The following is a 17,454-nucleotide window of genomic DNA, read 5'->3' on the forward strand; positions in this document are numbered from 1 at the left end:
GCCACAAAGTAACTGTCGGGGGCCATCGGGAACCCAGGCCCACCTCTACCGGGATGGAGCCACCTGCCCCTTCAGCCCCCATCTCCGAACAATATCTCTACTCCTAGTGGAGCAGTTGGTAGTCCTTCCGCCGGTCTTTTTTCGTCCCTCCATCCCCGGTTTTTTTGGTACTTCCCGCAACCCACCGTTGCCTCGCCTCTAACCACCCGACCGGTAAAAAAAACATCAATTTACAACGACGCACATTGAGAACCACGACGGTTCGTAGTTAGAAAAACTTCGTAAACAAATGTACTCTGGTTAACAGACGAAAATACAGTTGATCTATCCGAAACAGATCCCCTAGGACCCGAAAAATCGTCGTTCCCCCGTCAAACCTCCATATCGTGAGTTTCTACCCTCTACCCTCAGCTTCCGTCCCCGCCGCCAAATCCTTAGCCGCCGTCGCAGCTGCTCAAACCCTAGACGTCCTTCACCGCCTGTCCATCCATTGGACGCCACCATCCGACCGCAGAGACAGAATGGTCCCGTCTGATCCGTCGCTGATGAGTCGCTGATCATCGGATCTGCGCGCGATCCAGATGAATAAACACCGCGATCCAGACGAATAAACACTATCTGGATCGCCGATTGCAAATACATACTGTTCCCGTGTGACCCCTCTGAGATCAGCAGCTTTGGACCGGCGTGACCATCCCAGGTTCGACCTCTACTGCAAACCCTTTCAGATCTTTGTGATCATACGGTCCCAATACTGCCTTCGTGATCTCTGATCGGTACCGTGGTCATGCTGTACAAGATTTGAAAACCATGAATCAGATCGGTACCGTGGTCATGAATACCATGAATCAAAATATACTGTTCTGTCACTTTCCAATGACGGATATATATGAAATTTACAACTGACTGGCTAATATGGCCAGCGTTCCATACCTGCTATGATCAAATTTGTCAGGCCCATATTGTTTATTCTTCTTGATTGAATTCTTCCAGGTGGTGAAGCGTCTCGTTCTTGCAGGTGGCGGCCCTCGTAGACGGTGTCATCAGCAGCAACATCTGGCAAGTGCAACGACTTTGCAGCTCACAACTCCAGTTCCCAGCCTGAAAGTGACATAAACAACAGGTTTGTTTCCCGAGTAATAATAGTGAAGGTTCCATCAGATGTTTCTTGCACCAGTTATTGGGAAAACATAATAGATGAGGCATGATTCTGGTGGCAAGTTGCATCACTACCAAATAGGAACTTCTCAACCGGAGTTTGCAAGCATAGTGTACCTGTTAACCTTGTTGAGATGATGTTGGGCTTCGGAAGCATCCTGATAACGACTGAGCATCTCACCACTTCTGAAAATGTGTATTATGCATCTCGCAATAGGAACACATGCAAATAAGTTTGACAAAATAATGTGATCATCTGTCTGAAGAGTAACAAAATACTGTGCAAGATTTGAATACCATGGTCATACTGTGGTCAAACCATGAATCAGAATATAATGTTCTGTCACTTTCCAACGACAGAGATAGATGAAATTTACAACTGACTGGCTAATATGGCCAGCGTTCCATACCTGCTATGATCAAAATTGTCAGGCCCATACTGTTTAATCTTCTTAATTGAATTCTTCCAGGTGGTGAAGCATCTCGTTCCCGGTGTCAGAATAACCATCAAGTGGCAACACTCATCTCTTTTCCCTGCAAGCATGTCATTTTAATTGCACATAACTGACTCCCAGGTATCTTGCAGGTGACTTCCACTCTACGAGTCTGGGGTTGGTGAAGGCCCTCGGAGACGGTGTCATCAGCAGCAGCATCTGCCAAGTGCAGCGACTTTGCAGCTCACAACTCCAGTTTCCAGCCTCAAAGTGACAGAAACAACAGGTTTGTTTCCCGAGTAATAATAGTGAATGTTCCATCTTATGTTTCTTGCACCAGTTATTGCTACAAATGGTAATAGATGATGCATGATTCTGGTGGCAAATTGCATCACTACCAAATAGGAACTTCTGCTATCCATTTATTTAACCGGAGTTTGCAAGCAAAGTGTACCTGTTAACCTTGTTGAAATGATATTGGGCTTCGGAAGCATCCTCATATCGACTGAGCATCTCAACACATTTGCAAATGTGGATTATGCATCTCGCGAGAGGACCACATGCAAAAAAGTTTGACAAAATAAACGTCTGTCTGAAGAGTAACAAAATATAACCTAATGCAATTACCATCTGTCTCAAGATAAACTAAAGGTCAGGCAAAGCATCAAAGAGAACATATAGCAGGGTTCAGTCCTTGTCCTTACTTCACTGCAGGCAACGGTGCATAACTTCACTGCATGCAACGGTGCATAATTTTCTATTATGTGTACTTGCATAGGTGCGTATGGGTAATTCAAGAAGCAAGGTGGTTGATCAGCAAACAGAAGAGGATGTTACTACGGGTATGATGCATTTCTACAAGTACACATGCTCATATGTTAATTGCATAAATGAGCATTCTCAATATTTCAAACATTTATTGTGGTCCTTAAAAGCCTGATAACTGTTGATCCTGATAGTACGGGCATGCTTTTACCTATCATGATGTGGTACAAGTGGGTTCTCACCATTGCTAATAGCATAAGGCTTTTCAGGCCTTACCAGCTCTACAATAGTTGAAGATAACAATGCAAGCGTCTTACCCATGTCTCAAAATGTTGGGGAAAACTCAGCGGTGGTTCCAGGTATTTTCCTTGTGTTGGGAATTTCTTTATGCGGACACGGCGGCAATATCATTGGCCTTACCTTCATGATGGTTATAACTCTACAGATGAGACGTTGTCGCTTTCGGACGGATATCAAACTGTGGAAATTAACAAATATGTTAACGGTACTCACTCAACCGCATTTCATCTGGGAATATTGTTTAACAATATATAATTTTATTTTTGTAATGGGTACAACCCTACAGATGGATCAAGTTCGGTGCATACTAAAAACGATCATGATGCTTCGTTGTTGGGTTCGAACGAGATGACTCTAGATGGTTTCACAATTGTAGCTGGCAAAAATGCCATTGGTACCATTTATTACGCCATTTTTATACTTATGGTATGTCATTTTCGTTTACAACGTGTCGCAATTTTTCATATTATGATTCTATAGGCGGTACACCTCAAAACGAAGATATCAATGTTGCGACACAGCTAACAGGTATTCCCACGGATGCTTATCTAACAGCGAACTTGTTCTCATGTACAGTTGTGCGACAAAGCATTAAAGAATTTGTGTTTTATAATTTTGTCATGTTGCAGACGACATCAGGTCCCTCGATCAAGTCCATATATCAAATGGACGATTGAACACAGAAAGGCCTGCAGCTTATCATGAGAAACCAGTCCAATATGATGTTCAACAGACATCATTTCCGAAATCTGGTAATTTGTTTAAATGCATGTTGATGACCAATATTTGCGGCATCCAACTTATGTAATAGTAGCGTGTATTTTGTGACAAGAATGTCTACATGAGTTGTAAACATCATATTGCTTCATGCAAGTTTTTTTGTTTCACTAACAAACTTATTTTTATTTCATGTCGTAGATCATCTGGAACTTAACAACACATGGAGGCGGGAATCTTATCGCATTAGGTCAACACAGGGTTTCATACAAAAACAAGTCGATAGCCATATGCTTCAACGTCGTACGCTAGGTGATATCACGAATGTTCGTCAACCTAATCGTGTGATCTCGGGTACATCATTTACTCACTGTTTAATGATTTTCATGCGTGGAGTCTCCTTGTTATTACCTCATATATTACTGACCTATCCGGTTGAAGCCGATAACTTGAATGTCACTAAAGAGAATGCGGCAATAACGGAAGAAGCACGCAAAAGAGAACATAGAAACGCACTGAGGAGAGCTTCTTATCGGGGGAAAAAGGAACGGGGTCTCCAAGAAGATAAACTCCGGACCCATGCGCAGCCTGGTAAATCCTAATGACCTTTCAATCATCATTTTTATCTTTATATAATTTGGTGTGTAATTTCCTAACCATGTAGTAACAGAGAACCTTCCTAGCTCCGCCCATACAACGTTATCGATGTCTGACACAGCATTTACTGTTACAACTACGGAGACATCCGGTCTGGTTAACGACAATGATCTACATGGTAATTGACTCGTGAATAAGATGTCATCAATGTGATCAGTTTATGTTTTACTGACTAACATTTGAATTTGTCCAATATGACACCAGACGTTGAGGAGACTATACTTGAAGAAACTTGTCATATAAACGAGGAAGATCGCAAGAGAGATCATAGAAATGCACTAAGGAGAGCAGCTTATTGGAGGAAAAAGGAAAAGATGATAGCAGACGAAAATATAAGTGCAATATATAATTCAGGTAAATATTTGCTCTAATGCACACTGCATACCTTTTCATATCAACATTTGCTTTAATGACACGTTTACTGATAATTGATAATTGCCGTCTACCCAACTTAATATGCTTGGTCTTAATGCAAATTATTTATGTTTGAGTACGTGAAGAATGTTATGAAATTCATTAGTCACTAAAACAATATTTCTATGATGATTCTTGCACACCTGCTTTTATATAGCCACCGCTGATAGCCCTAAATATACAGACTTATTGCAAGATGATGCAACAATACCCCCTGAGTCATTAGACGCCTCCATTCTTACCCATGACAATGACCTAGCTAAGAGTTTACAGAGAAACTCTCGTAGCCTGGGATGTTATCAGAAGCAAACTGTAGAACGGACTGATGAGGATAGAGAGGATTTGAATGGAAATCGACGAGGGAAGCGCGTGCAGCGCCGCAAAAGCATGTCCGAGATTGACAAGGGGCAGTCAAGTGCTCAAAGGAAGGCCAGTTATTCTAAAAGGAAAAACACCCCATGCAAAGAATCCCTCGCACTCCCACGCCCAGACATTACTAACCTAATATCTGATAGTTTCGCAATTCCCCTATCTCGTACTGCCGAAGTTGATTCATCAGATGACGACCCTCCTCCTATCATGCTGAATTACGGTGTTTGCACCAATGGTATGTAATATCTTTTCTTATGTTCTGTTGCAACTTAACATCACCCTTGTTAAAACTTCCTTAGTACTTTGACACATTCTGCGCAACATAAATGCAGACAACATTGATGTGCTTGCTGCGCCTATCACGGGCGATGAGCCGACACCAGCCGAATTGATGGATGAGGAGTACTACATGTATCGCGGCCTAGGTATGGTCATCTCGGAACGTAGAAAACCAGTAGCTTCATTGTAGTTGTTATGCCCGTGGGTTTGAGTTTAATGATCATGTTTCAATGTATTCATGTAGGATCGGATAATGACACGTTCGAGCGTGACGAGGAAACGAGCATGTCATCTGTTATACCTAACGAGTTTGATCCATTAGACTGTGTGTACACAAACATACCAGACAAGACCCACATCCTGAAGCTCGATGGAAACTGCACACACTGCAATGCCAGAAAGTTTGTGTCTGAGACTGACGGATTCTGCTGTCGCAATGGACAGATCGAGCTTAAACAGCCGGAACCAATCCCAGAGCTTATGAGGCTATGATCCAGCATGGATGCCGATTCTAGACATTTTCGTGAAAACATACGGTTCTTCAATGGGCATTTCACCTTCACAACCCTTGGTGTCAGCCTTGATGATAACTACACAAACATGAAGTCTGGTGTGTACACATTTCGGGCACACGGATCCATCTATCACAATGTGCATTCTTTCGGGCCTAGCTCACGTCCAGAACATTTGCAGTTGTACTTCTATGATGATGACCCAACCTTAACTCATCGTAAGGCGGCCACAAAGTAATTAGACCAAGATGTTGTGAAGAAGATAGTAGACATACTTAAAGAAAACCCATATTCCCAGCAATTTAGGAGTTTGGGTGCGCACAAGGACAACCTTGATGATTATAGGATTGACCTGAACACCGATAAGAGGCTTGACCAAAGAGTGTATAATAGACCATTGTCATCTGAGGTTGCTGCAATTTGGGTTGAGGGCACCGACCTGGCAAAAAGGTTTGACAGGAGGATAACACTTTATGGCAACAACAATGAAAGGCATAGTATACGCGTGTCATCCGGAGCATATGACCCGTTGTCTTATCCCCTATTCTATCCAAGGGGGAAATTAGGTTGGCATCCGAGACTACCTAAACGTAATGTTCCTTGGGAGGCTGTACTACATCCTCAACTGGTCCTTGATGATGATGATGATGATGATGCAGGTATCACACATGTGTCCATTTTTATCAAATAATAACTTGTTCTTCGTCTGCGTCTAGGTTTTGATGCTATTACATTAATTGCAGAGGGTAATAGCAGGTTGTGCGTCTCCGTCAGAGACTACTACTGTTATATGCTGCAAACACGACCTGCGATCTTCAACCCTATACTCTATGGAGCTAGACTGCTGCAGCAATGGGCTGTCGACATGTATGTTAAGATTGAGAGTTGTCGGTTGCGGTGGTACAGGAAAAACCAGACGCAGATTCGTGCCGACTTGTATAAAGGAGTGGTTGATGCCATCACTTCGGGGGAGACGCGAGCAAGCGCGGTTGGGGTTAGAATAGTGCTCCCTGGAACATACCCTGGTGGCGATCGCGACATGAAGAGGAGGCATATGGATGCCATGGCAATTGTCCAGAAATACGGGAAGCCAGACATCTTCCTCACCATGACTTGCAATCCTTAATGGGAGGAGATCACGAATGAGTTGCTTCCTGGTCAGACGGCGCAAGACCGACCTGATATTGTGGCACGTGTGTTCTATGGCAAACTAGAGCACATGAAATACATGTTGTTCAAGAAGCAAATCTTGGGTGTTGTTATCGCTTATGTATACGTAGTTGAGTTTCAAAAAAGGGGCCTCCCCCATGCACACTTTTTGTTGATCATGGACTCCACATATAAGCTTATCGTCCCGGAACAGTATGACCGACTCATTTCCGCTGAGCTCCCAGACAAGCATAAGTATCCAGATTTATATGCTATGGTTGTAAAACATATGATGCACGGACCATGTGGTGCTCTTAACCCGAAGAATGTCTGCATGCAAGAGAACGGTTGCAAGTGCAGATACCCATGTCCGTTCAATGAGAACACAGCACAGGGGAAGGACTCATACCCAGTTTATCGTCGGAGAGACGATGGAAGGCGTGCTAAGGTCCAAGGAAAGATGTTGGACAACAGGTGGGTTGTTCCTTATAACCCATACCTACTGTGGATGTTCAATTGCCACATCAACGTTGAGGTCTGCTCTAGCATAAAGGCCGTGAAATATCTTTACAAGTACATTTACAAGGGCCATGATAAGGCTTCTTTCAGTATCGATCAGCCTGACGCCGATGGTAACATTGATGAGATCAAGAGATACGTTGACGCTAGGTGGATCACCCCTCCAGAGGCAATGTGGAGGATCTTTGGCTTCCCACTTTGCGCCAATTATCCACCTGTCTTGCAGTGCCCCTTCATCTACCGAATATGCACAGGGTTGCATTCAATGCCCAGGCTGACTTGAAGAATGTTGTCGCCTCCGAAAATGCTTCAAAATCCATGTTAACGGAATATTTTAAGGCTAATCAGGAACACCCTCGGTCTAGACATATATTGTACAAGGATTTTCCCGGAAGCTTCACGTGGCAGAAGAAAAAGAAGTATTGGAAGCCGCGGGTCGAGCGTTTTCAAATTGGGCGCATAGTATCTGCCAATCCTGCCGAGGGGGAGCGATACTACCTGCGTGTGTTGCTTAACCATGTGGCTGGCAAAACATCCTTCGACGACTTGCTCACCGTGGACGGCGTGCTATGTGGGAGCTTTAGAGAGGCTGCTGAAAGGTTGGGACTGATCGAGGCAGACAACACGCTCGACGAATGTCTTAATGAGGCTGAGCAGTGGGCAATGCCATGCTCACTTAGGAGGCTCTTCGCAACCATTTTGGTGCACTGCGAGCCAGGCGATGTGCGTGGTCTTTGGGATCGGCACTTCGAGCCGATGTCGGATGACTATCGTCGATCACGCACGTGCCCTGACGAGGTGGAGCAGATGGTGTTGCTTGACATTAGGGGGATGTTGCAGTCCATGGGTAAAGACATTGTTGATTTCGCTCTTCCAAGCATAGATGGTGCGTTCGACCCTACAGAGGGCGAGGCGAGAGAGGTAATCGAGGAATCAACCGTTGAGTTTGACATGGATGACACGAAATTGGCAGATTCACTGAACATGGAGCAGAGGGCCGCATACGAGGAGATACTAGGGGCTGTTGGACGCGGTGATGGGGGTGTATTCTTTGTTGATGGCCCTGGAGGTACAGGTAAGACCTTCCTATATAGAGCGATGCTTGCCAAGGTGAGGAGCCAGGGCAAGATTGGTATCGCTACCGCAACGTCCGGCGTCGCCGCTTCTATCATGCCTGGGGGCAGGACTGCCCACTCGAGGTTCAAGATCCCATTGAGTTGCGATGATGGAGGCTCGTGCAGCTTCACCAAGCAGAGTGGGACCGCCAAGCTACTACGGATGGCCTCATTGATAATATGGGACGAGGCCAGCATGACAAAGCGACAAGCGGTTGAGGCATTGGATAATAGCATGCGCGACATCATGGGAATACGCGACCGACCCTTTGGAGGAAAGACTGTAGTTTTTGGCGGGGACTTTAGGCAGGTTCTGCCGGTCGTCAGAAGGGGGTCGCGGGGCCAGATAATTAATGCAAGCCTCCGAAGTTCTCATCTATGGAAAGGTATGCGGCAGCTACGGCTCATCACCAACATGAGGGCTCATAATGACACATGGTTTGCCGATTATTTGCTAAGGGTCGGCAATGGCACTGAGGAGGTCGACGATCAAGGCAACATAGTACTCCCAGAAGATATTTGTCTGCCGTCTACGGGCGAGGCTGACGACCTGGAGAAGCTTATTGAGCACGTATTTCCGAGTCTGGACAACAACATGGCTGATCCAAATTACATGACATCTCGAGCAATACTGTCCACAACAAACGACAACGTAGACAAGATAAACATCCGCATGATAGAGCATTTTCATGGAGACGAAGTAATCTACCATAGTTTTGACAGTGCGGAGGATGACCCATATGGCTACTATGCTCAGGAGTTTCTGAATGGATTGACCCCTAACGGTCTCCCTCCGCATGCTCTCAAGCTAAAGCTGAATTGCCCTGTCATACTTCTAAGGAACATTGATCCATCTAATGGTTTGTGTAATGGCACTAGGCTTGTTGTTAGAGGTTTTGAGAGGAACACCATTGATGCAGAAATCGTCATTGGACAACACGCTGGCAGGAGGGTCTTCCTTCCTCGAATACCTCTCTGCCCATCTGAAAATGACATGTTTCCGTTCAAGTTTAAGAGGAAGCAATTTCCTATAAGGCTTAGCTTTGCTATGACCATTAACAAGGCTCAAGGACAAACTATCCCGATTGTTGGTGTGTACCTACCCAATCCCGTGTTCTCACATGGTCAGCTCTATGTTGCTTTGTCTCGAGCCACCGCGAAGATAAACATAAAGATTCTCATTCAGAAGGAGAAGCCGAAGGAGAAGACCAACCAGCATAAGGACAATACAAAGAAGCGAAAAAGAACGACCGTGTCCTTACTGACCTTGATGAAGAACATCGTCTACAGGAAGTCCTTACAGGTTGATAACCGGTTAATAGCAATGCAGGTTTTGTAATGACACGATCAATAAATTTTGCTAATGTCAATACATGATGTTATTCGTTTTTCTACATGTATCTTTCTATTTGTTATTTTTATAAACGGAGGTATATTCGATGTATTCGAGCTACGCACTGCAGTTCAATAATCAGCCTTCATATTGGCATCATCATCACCACTATGGTTTTTGTACTATTGATGTTTTTATGGTGTTGTACATGTCACATAGCGTATTATTTTAGTGTACAATCTATGGTACAGATCTATTGATTTGCCTTATAAATACCATGGACATGCAACAATCTTTTTTAATTATGCCAAGTTATCATACCCGTACTTATATATTTTGGTAATTTGATAATATGCTGTACTGTAAATTTATTGCGTCCTTACTATCTTTATATTATAGTTATCACCTGGGTTGTAGTCTGTAGATTGTTACAATGCACATGTAATTTTGCTGAAGTGTGCAATATTTAGCAAAAGTTATATTACTTGTACTTTCAGGCACCTGTACTAATAAATTTACAATACAATTCAAGTTACATATTATTCTATTCCATTTGTTCATTTACGTTTATGAGATTACTGCGGATCTGAAAGAGTTCTAAACTATAAATTTAAACAAGGCTGCATTAATCTTGGACCTGGCGAGGATTCGTTCAGGCATCGCTTCATGGTTGTCTGGTCCATGAGAACTTGTGCTAGGCTGATATGGACCGTCCTAACGGGACAGCAAAGATTCCATTAAGATTGTTAGTTGGTTTGATGGTGGTCGATTTATAGTTGCACCCAGCCTATAATATTTTGCTGTGCTGGCGTCAAATGTGTATCCTGTTCTAGATGCCATGTAATACTAGGATTCTCATTTTACCTTACGATGAGAGCATGCACTATAAGAATCAATTGGTTACATCCGTACAAACTAACATGTCAACTAAGGCTCTCATCTAATTTTCTAGAGCAACATTATACATCTCATTATATATAGAGCTACAGGTCCATGCCAAATAATTAAACCGTAGCAACATGGAACTATGAAGGAAATTACTACATATATGTAATGAGATAGGAAATTTGGTGTCAAACTTGAAGCAGGAGTAGGATATATACAATAATATTCAATGAAGAAACAAACCACGTTTGATACAAGTGTTGATTATAGATTATCATATTTTCCTACTATTTCGCATGAAGTTTATTCTTAATTGCATGTTACAAAGATAACCTCAAACAAAAATTAGAAATAATTTAATTTTACTATATGCAGTATTATTAATATATATGCAAAATATAAGATGCCAATATCCAGATATAATAACCAGAAACAAATAATATATTATCGGCATACTTAGTATTTTTTAAGGCATGTGATCCTATCCGGTATTTACAAAATGGGAAGTTAGCTGTTTTTAAATGTATTATACTACTGTGTTGACCACGCCAAATCACAACTGTGATTCCATTGAATTTTTAGTGATTGTGATTGTATGAGTTGATTCATTTACCTATTTTGTAATAATTGTTTCCTTATAAACATCTATAAAAGCACGTGGCAACGCACGGCCAAACCCAAACATATCGCTCTAAGACCCTTGCCGCTAGAGCTAACTTTGTAATGTCGTCATTCAACAGCATCGATGTGGCTGATGATAGACATGATGAACAAGATAATATGGAGCTGCAACCTGATGATATTGGTCAGCTGGAACAAGATGTGGAAGAACAGAGCCGAAATTGGATTGTTGGTGAGGGATCTGCACCTAGACGTAAGAAACTAAAGAAACATGATTATATTCTGCCTGTTCAATTCCCATCCTTGCTTTCGTCCAACCATTTTCATAATCTAATTCGACGTCGCGAGGTGCATCACATCCCTCATGCACATGTCCCCTCCGGCTGAGATATCCAGCGTGGCACGGGTTCAAGTGCATCAAGGAAAGATGTTTGGGGTACGAACAACTACGAGCTTCTGCAGGCACAAACGCAGGTGGTCCAGAAGCACATTGAAGGATGTGACAAGAAGCCATCACCAGCTGATAAGGACGAAGCATAAGTAGATCTACAATAATGTTGAGATGATAGGTTGTTTTTTTTCATCCCGTGTAACCGTTCGCACTTGAACAGTAACAAAGTGTCATTTTGAGTTCATTTATGGGTGCTACGTGTTGGCTCAATATGCGCAATGTCAATCTGATTTTCCCTTATATCTTATTTATTTCTCTAATTACGCTCTAATTTCTTAAAATAATTAGCCCCGATGATAATGTGCCAAAACAAATAGCTTAATATCAGACTTATATTTCTCACCCTAATTCTTAGCCGAAAGTCCTCATTGCAGGCATGCACACGATCTCTCCCATCTCTCTATGTGCACCTTCTGCATAATACGGTCTCTCGCTGCTGTCCAGGTGGCTTCTGGTGCCGCCACGTCTTTGATCTCATCCACCAATCCACTACGATCCTACTAATCCATGTTCAGGTTCACGCCTTCCCTCTATTGTTTATCTCAAAACGAGCAGAACAGAGTGGCTTTTCTGGATCTGCACTTTTCAGCCAGGGGGGCCGACGCAGGCGTGTGAGAGCTGGTTTATGCCCCTCCGTAAGGCAGAGAGAGCGTGTGTTTGTTAGAAAGGCGCAAGGGCCAGAGCAGCTCTATCCTTCTGTGTATTTTCTATGGCGACGAGCAGTAGCAGCCAGGCCTCACGCGTTGAGATAGAAAGAGATATGAGCTATAATTTTTAAGTTCTAAATGAGCGGGCTCTTATGTTGCTTCTGCGGATGCATAAACAGAGAGCATTTGCCTAATCAGGTTGTTGCTAATGCATACGCACAAATGCTCTACTATTGTTTCTCTTTTGTACCTATGTGTGTCATTAATACAGTCGTGATGAAAAAGAATACACAATATCCTCCCGTAGTGGCAATTATATTATTTGATATAGATGATGATAGTAAAGTTATGTGTTGAGCATGATTTATTATTTGTCCCATAGATACGCACGGGCATCGACCTATATCATAAATTTATATATCATCAAGTTAATGGAAAATTAAAATATATTATAATTAATTAATATACTTATGTGTATATACGAAAGGTTAATAAGTATCCATACAATAGAAAGTTTGTTTTTCAAAGGCAGGTGATAAATCATATGCGTTTTCATAGGCAAGTGATCATGCTTGAGTATCAAACTGAAGATCATGGACCGATTATGTTATGTACGTTTCCTTGTTTAACAATCAATATTTATTAGGTTGCCGAATATTACATATCTGAATATAGATATGTCACCCACGGTGGCCTAGCCAGCCAAAATCAAAATTTCTTTTTCCCGCCGCCCACTATGCTTATATAAATAATGCCCGCTGCCCACAAATTTTCTGTACACGAAAAATCATCTCCTCCACGACGACCATGGTGATCTCATACGGATCGATCACATCTAAGAGGGTGGTGGCGCCGCCGCCAGCTCCTGTGACCAGTCAACTCATCTCCCCTTCGATGAACAGGCAAGATTGAATAAACTTTTAATACGTCTATTTGCCATCACCATATAACTGATTTTTTTGTTCAAATAATCACCACAGTTTTTGCACTTGTTCTTTTATGTAAAAAGATGAAGCACACGGGATACACTAGAACATAGTAATAGGCTTGTCGATCAAATCATCTATTGTCTGCTTGTTTTCATCTTCTATATACCTTAAAATCAGATGGACAGTGAGTCTGAATTACATATAATTTTATTTTCATCGTGTACAAACCAGATGTAGCAAGCACTAACACAATCACCTGAGTATATTAGTATTTGATTAGCAATCATTTATATAGTTTTTTCAGTTGTGTACTGATGGTCTGGCTGTGATCTCATTAGGGTTGTTTTTTATAACCAGTACATACTGCATGTTGACAAATCCATGTTTACCCCATGTGCAGAACATGAATAATATGTATCAATGCGAAATGATTAGTGTTGGGCCACTAGAATGTTATGCTGGTTGTCTGTTAACTTTTTTGCTCCCCTTGGAAAATATGGATACCTGATCCTTTTTGTTTTTTTATACGCACAGGAATATTAGTTTTCATCGCGTCCAAATGGAACACATATATCATAATTGCTGGATTATTCAAGCTAGGGTCATGTGGAAGGCTCACATCAAAGAGAATGGAATGGGAAGCCTGTACCTTCAATGCATACTAATCGATTGGCATGTAAGCATACTTTATAGCCCATATTTTTTAAATACAATTTTGATAAACATGTTTATTTGCTCATTGTAGTTATGTTTCATGAAAAAAATTTAGGGAACAAAGATGGAAGCCATTGCATACAACAGCCAGGCTATCCGTTTCAACAGCGTGCTAGAAACCGGTAGGACCTACGATTTCAATCGCGTCGGGTTCAACCCCACAGAAATGCCAGATGGACATTTCTGGTACCTAGCCATGGACTTTGTGACCATACTAAGTTCTACGACCGAGGTTACAATTTCGCCGCAACAGATAACGTCGACGATTTGCCCACCGTGCTTCCCACAGTTTGGAGAAATCTTTGAGCTACGGGACAAAACCATCACAGGTGCATAATTTAATTTGTTGTTTTTCCATATTACTCTTTCTAACTCAGAGTCTCATTGTGATTTCAAATATGCAGATGTGGTTGCTATCCTTGCCTATGTTGGTCAGATAGAATTTAGGTTGGATTCGGTATATAGGCGCCGCGTCCCTTCCCTCGAGATTGGCCTCATGAACTATCAGTAAGCGCTAATTATAATATGAGATCATCATATGCTTCTTTTTGTAATTCTATTGTTGCAATGTTACTCACATTTGTATTTGATTATAGACGGCAGATAATTTTCTTATGTGTACGTGAAGAGCATGTTGGGCCTAACTTCTGGCGTTTGCAATGCACTGACAACCTGTTCGACAAGTTTGCTGTAACTTACGTACAGGTAAATCAGAGGCAGCGTTGCTTGCAAACTATGAGGGAGAGCACATTCTTCTTCTCTCCCAACATTAATGATGATCATCATTATCTACAAGGTAGGTGCTGCCTTCTATTTTAAAATTGTTTTCAATATAGTTTGTCTGTAATACTATTTCAGTACCATATAACACTGAATTGTTATCGTAGATATCCATGAAGCCAGCCTGATGACACTTGATGAAACACGTGCTTACGTCAATCGTGTTGTTCAAGGTAGGAACAATGGCCGTCAGAACTATCACAGCCGAAATTAGAGCATCAATGAGGGTTTTGGACGGCTGACTATGTACTGATGCATATTGAAATGTCGCAAATATATGGCTTCTACAATTTGTTATGGATCGAATTGAGAATTATCATTTTGGCATTATGATTAGTGTATTATACATATATATACCTTCATAATACGCAGTGTTCAGTATATCGGCTTATGCCGTCGTCCTTGAGCCGTCTCTCCCCCATCATTCCTTTTTTCACAATAGCCATGAAAGGAAACAGCAGATCCACTTAGTCGTTTTATTGAAAAGCCATGAAAGTCATCTTCCCCTCGTGCGATCCCAACATAGGCATGATCGAGGAATAACAACACGCGCACCCACGCCTCCGCCGATGCATGTTTGGGCCCATCCGCCACTACTATGGTCCATGATCTCCCTCTCTTATCCCTCCTCCATTTATGCCTTATCGATCGTAACACTGTAGTGCACGAACGCGCGCATGTAAGGATTATGTTGATGTTGGAATATATAACAAACAATAGTTGCTTCATTTTTACCTTTACGACTTATATGTTTCTCATGAATATGATCATTATAAACTCTTACGTTTTCTTTAAAGACTTGCGGGACTAAAAGGCCATTGTACACTAACATATTGTTACTATACACATTAAAGCTATATTTTATTGATCAAGTAAACTCTGGAAATAATTTGCGGGGATATTTATTTCTAAAAGGCTTCCTATGTGTATCTGTAAGGCATAAGTAGATGTGTCTTTGTTATTCCACGTTCATACGTGGCACTCAAACATAAAACTATATGAAAACTATACTCAAACATTGATTTATATGTGCCACGTATTCTACTTAAAACACATCTAGACGTGCATCGGCAAGAACGAGGTTTTATATCTGAAAATTTTCTCTCCATGGAGATATACCCGTGCGCTTAAAATATGGATCAATGCATGTTAAAGAAGTGGGTTGTAGTATCATAATTCAATTAAGGGTAAAGATATAGATTATTCCACATGGTATAGTTTAGATCATGTTATATGTACCCCGTTGCAACGCACAGTTGCCTATGGACCATATCATCATTTCTAGAGTTTTTGTTATGGCAAATTAGAATGAGGTGTTCATGCATTTGAAGGAAACACCTTTCAACATATAGTTCAGAAATTCCCGTGTATTAGGAAATTATAGAAGTACTTTTTGTTAAGGAACATCATGCACTAAAAAATAGTAAGCGCTAATTATATTTAACCAACCTACATGTAATACAAAATATCTTGTGTAAAATTATTCTAACATTCCTATAAACACGTATGCCATGTCTTAACATATTTATATAATTTTGTATTATGCACAATGATTTGTAACACACGTTGAACAGTTTGCAAATAAATGTAGACACAATTTTAGAGTACACGTGAACAGATTAAATATACATAAATTATATAGAAAGTTTGTTTGGTAATAGAAGGCCGGTTTCTTCATATGTTTTGTTTCGGAAATGTATCGGACACCTTCCACTTATCGTACAAAGATATGTTCCGTTCACAGCTGAAAATATTTTATACTATGAAATGAATAATATAGACATTGTCGGATGGAATGATATGTGGCACCTTCCATATGCCTTATGTACTATGTGTTGTGACACTTAATGCATCCGATGCTGAAAATCAGGCGTAATTAAAAATTTGCTTATTATGCGGCTTTCAACAATGGAAGTTTCCGTATTATTTGGAAGGCACACAAGTCTATATGATGCAGCTGCCATAACATATACTGATCCCTTCATATAACCAACGACGAACTCCTGTTTCAACACCCACCCCAGTCTTCACCAATTTTCGATCACTCACGACTCTCATCAATGGAGGTTGTGCACGAGCCAGTGGATGTTCAGCTGGCACTAGAAGATGCGTTGCCCGCCCCTCAGGAGGCTGCGGGCAACGCGCATGCCCTAGAAGATGCCGTTGAATACATTTTTCAGTTTATCACTGTTGTCCAGGACGATGAGGCACTAAAGTAAGTTGTTTTGCTCTTCATATCATTCTTGTACACGGCGATATCGGTTGGGCAACACAGCAGGCTAGACATAATTAACCATGATAGTCCACTAATTATGTTTGGTTGTCTAGGTGTTATATATATTAGTGTATATATCTTTTGCACTGTTTCACCGTTGCTAAATATTTTATGTGACTGTATCACAGCATTTTTTATGTGGTACATGTGCCCATTTTATTTTTATGATAAGCTAACATTATTAAACACAAAATAGCTACCAGTTTATAACAAACGATCTAGCGTGTTTTAAATTAAGTAACTTTTTTTCACTGCTTTATATTATACAAAATAGTGTGTCTAAATGTGATTTGGTAAAGATTGGTCTGCATTTTTTGGGCAGCACAATCTGGATTAGAAGCGAACGACCATATCTGATTGAAATCAGCCTACGGATGCTCCAGGAAACAATTAGCCTATTTGGAATAATTCATCCCGAGTGCTTCAAT

At 41.5% G+C, this 17,454-nt stretch overlaps 1 protein-coding gene across 1 annotated transcript; it reads left to right on the forward strand.

The window, feature by feature from the left end:
- Window positions 1-378: 378 nt before the first annotated feature.
- LOC119335707 lies at window positions 379-11,891 on the forward strand. Its single transcript, XM_037607804.1, has 15 exons — window positions 379-700; window positions 994-1,123; window positions 1,629-1,669; window positions 1,745-1,878; window positions 2,371-2,434; window positions 2,627-2,716; window positions 2,803-2,862; window positions 2,944-3,051; window positions 3,138-3,185; window positions 3,287-3,409; window positions 3,576-3,728; window positions 3,816-3,965; window positions 4,039-4,149; window positions 4,236-4,385; window positions 11,350-11,891. Exons 5-15 carry the CDS (start codon window positions 2,377-2,379, stop codon window positions 11,493-11,495), a joined length of 1,197 nt encoding a protein of 398 aa, XP_037463701.1. The 5' UTR covers window positions 379-700; window positions 994-1,123; window positions 1,629-1,669; window positions 1,745-1,878; window positions 2,371-2,376; the 3' UTR covers window positions 11,496-11,891.
- Window positions 11,892-17,454: the final 5,563 nt, after the last annotated feature.

The sequence above is a fragment of the Triticum dicoccoides genome, chromosome 7B, assembly GCF_002162155.2.
Source record: "Triticum dicoccoides isolate Atlit2015 ecotype Zavitan chromosome 7B, WEW_v2.0, whole genome shotgun sequence".
In the NCBI taxonomy this organism is placed as follows: Eukaryota; Viridiplantae; Streptophyta; class Magnoliopsida; order Poales; family Poaceae; genus Triticum; species Triticum dicoccoides.

Coding starts and splice junctions, on each gene's coding strand:
- LOC119335707 (XM_037607804.1), top strand. CDS start 2,377: ATGGGTAATTCAAGAAGCAAGGTGGTTGATCAGCAAACAGAAGAGGAT. Junction 3,186..3,286: donor TGTTGCGACACAGCTAACAG/GTATTCCCACGG, acceptor GTCATGTTGCAG/ACGACATCAGGTCCCTCGAT. Junction 4,150..4,235: donor TAACGACAATGATCTACATG/GTAATTGACTCG, acceptor ATATGACACCAG/ACGTTGAGGAGACTATACTT.